The sequence below is a fragment of the Pelophylax lessonae genome (assembly GCF_965119305.1).
Source record: "Pelophylax lessonae genome assembly, chromosome: 4".
In the NCBI taxonomy this organism is placed as follows: domain Eukaryota; kingdom Metazoa; phylum Chordata; class Amphibia; order Anura; family Ranidae; genus Pelophylax; species Pelophylax lessonae.
Genome location: NC_138771.1, coordinates 302,550,052 through 302,560,084, shown reverse-complemented (window position 1 = coordinate 302,560,084; position 10,033 = coordinate 302,550,052). Strand labels below are relative to the sequence as shown.

General features: G+C 47.6%; 1 protein-coding gene across 1 annotated transcript; it reads left to right on the top strand.

The window, feature by feature from the left end:
- The first annotated feature begins 5,630 nt into the window (after window positions 1-5,630).
- On the top strand, window positions 5,631-9,576 carry ASCL1 (achaete-scute family bHLH transcription factor 1). Its single transcript, XM_082255552.1, has 2 exons — window positions 5,631-6,473; window positions 8,570-9,576. Exon 1 carries the CDS (start codon window positions 5,657-5,659, stop codon window positions 6,464-6,466), a length of 810 nt encoding a protein of 269 aa, XP_082111678.1. The 5' UTR covers window positions 5,631-5,656; the 3' UTR covers window positions 6,467-6,473; window positions 8,570-9,576.
- Window positions 9,577-10,033: the final 457 nt, after the last annotated feature.

Sequence of the window (10,033 nt, the reverse complement as noted above, 5' to 3'; positions counted from 1 at the left end):
ACACTATCTATACACACTATCTATACACACTATCTATACACACTATCTATACACACTATCTATACACACTATCCATACACACTATCCATACACACTATCTATACACACTATCTATACACACTATCTATACACACTATCCATACACACTATCTATACACACTATCCATACACACTATCCATACACACTATCTATACACACTATCTATACACACTATCTATACACACTATCTATACACACTATCCATACACACTATCCATACACACTATCTATACACACTATCTATACACACTATCTATACACACTATCCATACACACTATGCATACACACTATCCATACACACTATCCATACACACTATACATACACACTATCCATACACACTATCTATACACACTATCCATACACACTATCTATACACACTATCTATACACACTATCCATACACACTATCCATACACACTATCCATGCAAACTATCTATACACACTATCTATACACACTATCCATACACACTATCTATACACACTATCCATACACACTATCTATACACACTATCCATACACACTATCCATACACACTATCTATACACACTATCTATACACACTATCTATACACACTATCTATACACACTATCTATACACACTATCCATACACTATCCATACACACTATCCATACACACTATCCATACACACTATCTATACACACTATCTATACACACTATCTATACACACTATCTATACACACTATCCATACACACTATCCATACACACTATCTATACACACTATCTATACACACTATCTATACACACTATCCATACACTATCCATACACACTATCCATACACACTATCCATACACACTATCCATACACATTACTATCTATACACACTATCCATACACACTATCCATACACACTATCCATACACACTATCCATACACATTACTATCTATACACACTATCCATACACACTATCTATGAGCAGTATACACATTACCCATGAACTGTACACACATTACCCATGAACAGTACACATATTACCCATGAACAGTATACACATTACCCATGAACAGTACACATAATTCCCATGAACAGTACACACATTACCCATGAACAGTATACACATTACCCATGAACTGTACACACATTACCCATGAACAGTACACACATTACCCATGAACAGTATACACATTACCCATGAACAGTACACATAATTCCCATGAACAGTACACACATTACCCATGAACTGTACACACATTACCCATGAACAGTATACACATTACCCATGAACAGTGTACACACATTACCCATGAACTGTACACACATTACCCATGAACAGTGTACACACATTACCCATGAACAGTACACACATTACCCATGAACAGTACACACATTACCCATGAACAGTGTACACACATTACCCATGAACTGTACACACATTACCCATGAACAGTGTACACACATTACCCATGAACTGTACACACATTACCCATGAACAGTGTACACATTACCTATGAACTGTACACACATTACCCATGAACAGTGTACACACATTACCCATGAACTGTACACACATTACCCATGAACAGTGTACACACATTACCCATGAACTGTACACACATTACCCATGAACTGTACACACATTACCCATGAACTGTACACACATTACCCATGAACAGTGTACACAAATTACCCATGAACAGTGTACACAAATTACCCATGAACAGTACACACATTACCCATGAACAGTGTACACACATTACCCATGAACTGTACACACATTACCCATGAACAGTGTACACACATTACCCATGAACAGTGTACACACATTACCCATGAACTGTACACACATTACCCATGAACAGTGTACACACATTACCCATGAACTGTACACACATTACCCATGAACAGTGTACACACATTACCCATGAACTGTACACACATTACCCATGAACAGTGTACACACATTACCCATGAACAGTGTACACATTACCTATGAACAGTATACTGCACTCGGTGTATTCAGCGCAGCGGTCACCCTTCCACCAGACTCTAGCTATGAACAGATATAATTAGTTTCCAAACATTGAGTTGTGTAAAATGTTACAAAGGCGGCAACGTTGTAGCCAGGAGAGAAGAGATCACCCAGATACAATGTACACAGGACGAGGAATCCCAGAGATTGCACTAGTAAGACTCCCCCTCCAGCGCCACAATCCCAGTGTGTGTGTGTGTGCGGACAGTACAAGTGTAGTCAGGTGGCAGTGCCCGCTCAGGGTATGCAGTACACAGAGCTGCTGCTATGACAGGTTCCTCTCTTGGTGTAATGAGGTGACAGTACGTGTAGAAGGAGCAGACAGTGCCCCCGGTGTAGCAGTGCGGAGCAATCCTCTGTGCCTAGTACGAGTAGGCGGCAGTATAAATACCAGGCAGTGCCCGGTGGGAGGTATAGGTTCTTTGGATGCAGATGGAAGTGGCCGGCACAGGTAGAAATAATAGGCAGTGCCTAGCTTAGGTGTAGGTAGCAGTGCCCGCTCTACTAGTTGGTAGAAGCAGGTAGAAGTGACCACTATAGGTATATGCCCGGTGTTATAGTTAGTAGAATTAGGTGGCAGTGCCCGGTGTAGGTAGCAAGCAGTCCCCGGATACTGGGTAGTAGAGGCAGGTTGCAGTGCCAGGTATAGGTGCAGGCAGTGCCTAGATACTGGTTAGTAGAGACAGGTGGCAGTGCCCGGTATAGGTACAGGCAGTACCCGGTGGTATAGTTAGTAGAAGCAGCAGGTGGCAGTGTCTACTATAGGTACAGGCAGTGCCCGGTGTTATAGTTAGTAGAGGCAGGAGGTGGCAGTGCCAGGTATATAGGTGCAGACAGTGCCCAGATACTGGTTAGTAGAGGCAGGTGGCAGTGCCCAATTTTATAGTTATTAGAGGCAGTTGGCAGTGTCCGGTATAGGTGCAGGCAATGCCCGGAATAGTAGTTAGTAGAGGCAGGTGGCAGTGCCAGGTATAGGTGCAGGCGATGCCCGGAGTAGTAGTTAGTAGAAGCAAGTTTCAGTGCTAGCTTTAGGTGCAGGCAGTGCCAAGTGTTATAGTTAGTAGAGGCAGGTGATAGTGCCCGGTATAGGTGCAGGCAATGCCCGGAGCAGTAGTTAGTAGAAGCAGGTGGCCAGTGCCTGCTAGAGGGGCAGACAGTACCCAGGGTAGTATTTAGGAAAGTCAGGTGGCATGTGCCTGCTATAGGTGCAGACCGTGCCCAGAGTAGTAGTTAGTAGTGGCAGGTGGCAAGTGCCTGCTATAGGTGCAGACAGTGCTCGGAGTCACAGTTAGTAGAGGCAGTGCCCGGTAAAGGTGCAGGCAATGCCCAGAGTGGCAGTTAGTAGAGGCAGTGCCTGGTAAAGGTGCAGACAGTGCCCGGAGTAATAGTTAGTATAGAGGCGGTCCCCAGTATAGGTGCAGGCAATGCCCAGAGTGGTAGTTAGTTGAGGCAGTGCCCGGTATAAGTGCAGGCAGTAGTAGTTAGTAGATGGAGGTGGCAGTGGCCGATATAAGTGCAGACAGTGCCTGGAGTGGTATTTAATAGAGGCAATGCCCGCTATAAGTGCAGGCAGTAGTAGTTAATAGATGGAGGTGGCAGTGCCCGGTATAAGTGCAGGCAGTAGTAGTTAATAGATGGAGGTGGCAGTGCCCGGTATAAGTGCAGGCAGTAGTAGTTAATAGATGGAGGTGGCAGTGGTTGGTATAAGTACTGTGCACTGCAGACAGTGCCCGGAGGTAGTAGTTAGTAGAGGCAGTGCCCAGTATAAGTGTAGGCAGTAGAGGTAGGTGGCAGTGGCCGGTATAGGTGCAGACAGTGCCCGGAGTAGTAGTAAGTAGAAGCAGTGCCCGGTATAAGTGTAGTTAGTAGAGGCCGGTGGCAGTGCCCGGTATAGGTGTAGGCAATGCCCAGAGTGGTACTTAGTGGAGGTAGGTGGCAGTGCCCGGTATAGGTGTAGGCAATGCCCAGAGTTGTGGTTAGTGGAGGTAGGTGGCAGTGCCCGGTATAGGTGTAGGCAATGCCCAGAGTTGTAGTTAGTGGAGGTAGGTGGCAGTGGCCGGTATAGGTGCAGACAGTGCCCGGAGTAGTAGATAGTAGAGGCAGTGCCCGGTATAAGTGTAGTTGAGGGAGGTGGCAGTGGTCGGTATAGGTGCAGACAGTGCCCGGAGTAGTAGTAAGTAGAGGCAGTGCCCAGTATAAGTGTAGTTGGTAGAGGCAGGTGGCAGTGCCCGGTATAGGTGTAGGCAATGCCCAGAGTGGTAGTTAGTGGAGGCAGGTGGCAGTGCCCGGTATAGGTGTAGTGTAGGCAATGCTCAGAGTGGTAGTTAGTGGAGGCGGGTGGCAGTGGCCGGTATAGGTGCAGACAGTGCCCGGAGGAGTAGTAAGCAGAGGCAGTTGCGGGTATAAGTGTAGTTAGTAGAGTGAGGTGGCAGTGCCCGGTATATGTGTAGGCAATGCCCAGAGTGGTAGTGGAGGCAGGTGACAGTGGGCGGTATAGGTGCAGACAGTGCCCGGAGTAGTATATAGTAGAGGCAGTGTCCGGTATAAGTGTAGTAGTTAGTAGAGGCAGGTGGCAGTGCCCGGTATAGGTGTAGGCAATGCCCAGAGGCAGAGTGGTAGTTAGTGGAGGCAGGTGGCAGTGTCCGGTATAGGTGCAGACAGTGCCCGGAGTAGTAGATAGTAGAGGCAGTGTTGGGTATAAGTGTAACTAGTAGAGTGAGGTGGCAGTGCCCGGTATAGGTGTAGGCAATGCCCAGAGTGGTAGTGAGTGGAGGCAGGTGGCAGTGCCCGGTATAGGTGCAGACAGTGCCCCAAGTAGTAGTTAGTAGAGGCAGTGCCCGGTATAAGTGTAGTTAGTAGAGTGAGGTGGCAGTGCCCGGTATAGGTGTAGGCTATGCCCAGAGTGGTAGTGAGTGGAGGCAAGTGGCAGTGGGCGGTATAGGTGCAGACAGTGCCCCAAGTAGTAGTTAGAAGAGGCAGTGGCGGGTATAAGTGTAGTTAGTAGAGGCAGGTGGCAGTGCCCGGTATAGGTGTAGGCTATGCCCAGAGTGGTAGTTAGTGGAGGCAGTGCCCGGTGTAGGTGTAGTCAATGCCCAGAGTGGTAGTTTTTGGAGGCAGGTGGCAGTGGGCATTATAGGTGTGAGTAGCAGTAAGTAGAGGCAGTGGCGGGTATAAGTGTAGTTAGTGGAGGCAGGTGGCAGTGCCCGGTATAGGTGTAGTCAATGCCCAGAGTGGTAGTTAGTGGAGGCAGGTGGCAGTGGGCATTATAGATGCAGACAGTGCTCTGAGTAGCAGTAAGTAGAGGCAGTGGCGGGTATAAGTGTAGTTAGTAGAGGCAGGTGGCAGTGCCCGGTATAGGTGTAGTCAATGCCCAGAGTGGTAGTTAGTGGAGGCAGGTGGCAGTGGGCATTATAGATGCAGACAGTGCTCTGAGTAGCAGTAAGTAGAGGCAGTGGCGGGTATAAGTGTAGTTAGTAGAGGCAGGTGGCAGTGCCCGCTCGGAGCAGGTCTGGTGAGGCGCTGCCAGCCCCATGCTCCGCCCCCTCTCGCTCCGTCTGCACTTGTTTATTCAGCGCTCGGAGCGGCACGCGCCAGGCGCACGCACTGGAACAACAAACCCCAGAGAATGGAGCCCGGGGAGAGGGGCGGGGCCAGGCAAAGCGCGTGGAGCTTGTGCCCATTGAAAAGGCGGCGGCGGCCAAGCGACCCCAGCCACTCAGCGCAGCGAGCCAGGGAACGTGCGGGACAGAACGCGGGGCTCGCCTCTCACACCGCCTCACCCGCACAGCCACTGCGCTCCACGCGACACACACGAGTCTCCATTCCAGCCAGCCAAATGGACAGCACTGCCAAGGCAGAGAGCGGCTCCAGCCAACACTTCTTGCAGCCAGCCTGCTACTTTGCACAGAGCCTGCAGCTGAGCCCGGGGGATGGACATCATCATCATCAGCAGTCCAATGCCAAGTCTGGGGCCAAGCAGGTCAAGAGGCAGAGGTCGTCCTCCCCGGAGCTGATGAGGTGCAAGAGGAGGCTCAACTTCAACGGCTTCGGCTACAGCCTTCCCCAGCAGCAGCCGGCAGCGGTGGCAAGGAGGAACGAGAGGGAGAGGAACAGGGTCAAACTGGTCAACTTGGGCTTTGCCACCCTCCGGGAACATGTCCCCAACGGGGCTGCCAACAAGAAGATGAGCAAGGTGGAGACCCTCCGCTCCGCTGTCGAGTATATCCGAGCGCTGCAGCAGCTGCTGGACGAACATGACGCTGTCAGTGCTGCCTTCCAATCCGGGGTGTTGTCACCCACCATCTCCCCTAACTACTGTCATGACATGAACTCTATGGCAGGATCCCCGGTCTCCTCCTATTCCTCCGATGAAGGATCATACGACCCCCTGAGTCCAGAGGAGCAAGAACTGCTAGACTTCACCACCTGGTTCTGAGATACAGGTGAGTCCTCCACATTCAAGTCCACTCTTGTGGTGCTGAACTGTCAACGTGCTATGGGGGCCGGCCATGCACCTAGCAATCACATTGGGCAACCTCCTTCCTTTTATACAATCACACAGACCCTTGGGTTAATTTTCTTCCTTTCCTACAACCACACAGACCCTTTGGGCAACCTCCTTCCTTTTATACAACCACACAGACCCTTGGGGCAAACTTCTTCCTTTCCTACATACACATAGACCCTTGGGGCAAACTTCTTCCTTTCCTACAACCACATAGACCCTTGAGACAATTTTCTTCCTTTTCTACAATCACATAGACCCTTGGGGCAAACTTCTTCCTTTCCTACAACCACATAGACCCTTGGGGCAAACTTCTTCCTTTCCTACATACACATAGACCCTTGGGGCAAACTTCTTCCTTTCCTACAACCACATAGACACTTGGGGCAAACTTCTTCCTTTCCTACAACCACATAGACCCTTGGGGCAAACTTCTTCCTTTTCTACAACCACATAGACCCTTGGGGCAAACTTCTTCCTTTCCTACATACACATAGACCATTGGGGCAAACTTCTTCCTTTCCTACATACACATAGACCCTTGGGGCAATTTTCTTCATTTCCTACAACCACACAGACTCTTGGGGCAATTTTCTTCCTTTCCTACAGCCACACAGACCTTTTGGGCAACCTCCTTCCTTTTATACAACCACACAGACCCTTGGGGCAAACTTCTTCCCTTCCTACAACCACATGGACCCTTGGGGCAATCTTCTTCCTTTCCTACAACCACATGGACCCTTGGGGCTATCTTGTTCCTTTCCTACAACCACATGGACCCTTGGGGCAATTTTCTTCCTTTCCTACAGCCACACAGACCATTGGGGCAATTTTCTTCCTTTCCTACAACCACACAGACCATTGGGGCAATCATCTTCCTTTCCTACAACCCCACAGACCCTTAGGGCAATCTTCTTCATTTTCCACAACCAGGCAGAGCCTTGTACTCCATAACTTATGACAAACCCCCCAAAAAAAGAAAAGAAAATAAGGTGTATGAACAACCTTAGGCTCCTCACACTCATGGCAAGCTCCTCTACATCTTCCAACAACCATGTAGGATACAAATTGATGAGCAGGTCATGTTAGATCTAAAGTTGCCTGACCTAAGATTATAGAATTTATAGTGACCTTAAACAATTAGAGGGATGGTGCCCATGAAGGTGTAGCTGGCCCCTTGGAAGTTGATACAGGTCCTGTAAACCATAATTGATGACAAATCTAAAAAAAATGTAAGATGTATGGACCACCTATGGTTCATGGACAGGTCATGTTTGATCTAAAGTTGCTTGACCTAAGATTGTAGAATGTATAGTGACCCTAAACCATTACAGGGATGATGCCCATGAAGGTGTAGCTGGCCCCTTGAAAGTTTATCCTGGTCCTGTAAACCATAATTTATGACAAATCTAAAAAAATGTAAGATGTATGGACCACCTATGGTTCATCACATTTATTACAATCTCCTTTAGATCTTCCAAAAACCATGTAAGATACACATTGATGGGCAGGTCATTTTACAGTTTTGGTGGACCTAAAGTTGCTTGACCTAAGATTGCAGAATGTATGGGGACCCTAACACTTTACCAGTAATGGTGCCCATAAAGGTGTAGCTGGCCATTGGAGTTTGCTCCCAGTCTGGCCCTTGGAGGTTGCCCCTGATCTGGCCCTTGGAGGTTGCCCCTAATCTTGCCCTAGGAGGCTGCCCCTGGCCTGGCCCTAGGAGGCTGCCCCTGGTCTGGCCCTTGGAGGTTGCCCTCAATCTGGCCCTTGGAGGTTGCCCTCAATCTGGCCCTTGGAGGTTGCCCCCGATCTGGCCCTTGGAGGTTGCCCCCGATCTGGCCCTTGGAGGTTGCCCCTAATCTTGCCCTAGGAGGCTGCCCCTGGTCTGGCCCTAGGAGGCTGCCCCTGGTCTGGCCCTAGGAGGTTGCTCCTGGTCTGGCCCTAGAAGGTTGCTCCTGGTCTGGCCCTAGAAGGTTGCTCCTGGTCTGGAAACCATAACTGATGGCTCTTTTTTTTTTCCTCCAATTTTAGGACTGTCTCTAAGAAGGAGAACGTGAAGCACACGGGAGCCCACAAGCCTCTCCAAGAACACTAAGCACTAGATTTGCACTCCAGTGGGGTCCACAAGAGAACCAGAAAATCAGAAGTGTGGGGATCAAGAGCTAAGGGGGGTACCCACCGCTCTACTCACACAAGGAAGAGCTTTGATTGGCCAGCAAGGTCCTAAGAACAAAAAATAATAATAAAAAAGCAGGGCTTCCCAATGACGATCCGACAGTAGCCTATTGACTGAGCGCTCTCTCCTTCCCTAAGGATGACACTGGGACTATAACTTGTGGAGTTTGCATTCATACTATGCTGATACTCAAAGAACCCTTTTAAACCCCCTCTACTACTATTTTTATACCGCTTTCATCGTATGAAAAAAAACAAATGCTTCCAATCGTTTTTGTGATTTTTTTATTATAAAAATCTATTTCTATGGATCCCAGATGTTTGGGATGTATTAAGCTATTTTTGTATATAAGAGAGAGAATTTATAGAAGTTTTGTACAAATGTTATAAAAATGTGTATATCTTGATACATTATTATTGTAATGCTTATTACCTCTGCGTATTTAGACTTGTAGTCTATATGACAGTGATCGTCATCCTCTTCTATGCCCTCCAGCTGTTGCTCGGGCACCCCCAAGGATGTGGCCTGGGGCAGGAGCTGGGGGGCAGAGAGGTTGCCTGTCCCTGCTACTTATAAATGACCTTGCAACTGCCATTTTCTATGTGGTTTTGTGAAAAGGACTCTCCTAAGGTTGGGGATTGAACTCCTTACAGATGTACTTTAGCACCGATGTGTCTTACTTTATAGAAACTTCGTTAATGTATTAATTGTGTTATTCAAAAACAAAAACAATGTTCACAATGAACAAAGTTTATGCAGCTATTGTCCAAACGCAAAATAGTGGTCCATTGTTTCTATGCTGACTTTTTTTTGGAACTTTACACCACTGCCTTTTTACCGTTTTATTACAAACTTACAAAGGTCCTGCATAACGAAATGTGTTTTTTTACACAATAGTTTCATAATAAAACGTTTTATATAAAAACACAACGGTCTATATTTGTTGTCCAATTTGGGGGGGCTCTGCTGTATGAGGATGCTGTATATAGGGGAAACAGCGATCTATCCAGGGTGATGTATCTATTTAGAAAGAGACACAATAAAGATGGGTACCGATTGTTTGCCATCCCCTACATAAAAGGGGATTCAGAGCAAAGAGATTGATTAATGGCTTTATTGTCCTTTTAAATCGGCACTGAGCACAGAAAGCACTGAAAACAGAGGGCGCTCTATACCAGCAAGTGACCAGTGAGGACCTCAAGGCATCCACCCTTATAGCATCCGATGTGACAGATGGAGACTAAAGGGCATATTTAATAAGGCAGGGAGCAGGAAACTAGAACCAGCAAGGTAATTCACTTATCTAACTGAAATGATTG

Coding starts and splice junctions, on each gene's coding strand:
- ASCL1 (XM_082255552.1), top strand. CDS start 5,657: ATGGAGCCCGGGGAGAGGGGCGGGGCCAGGCAAAGCGCGTGGAGCTTG.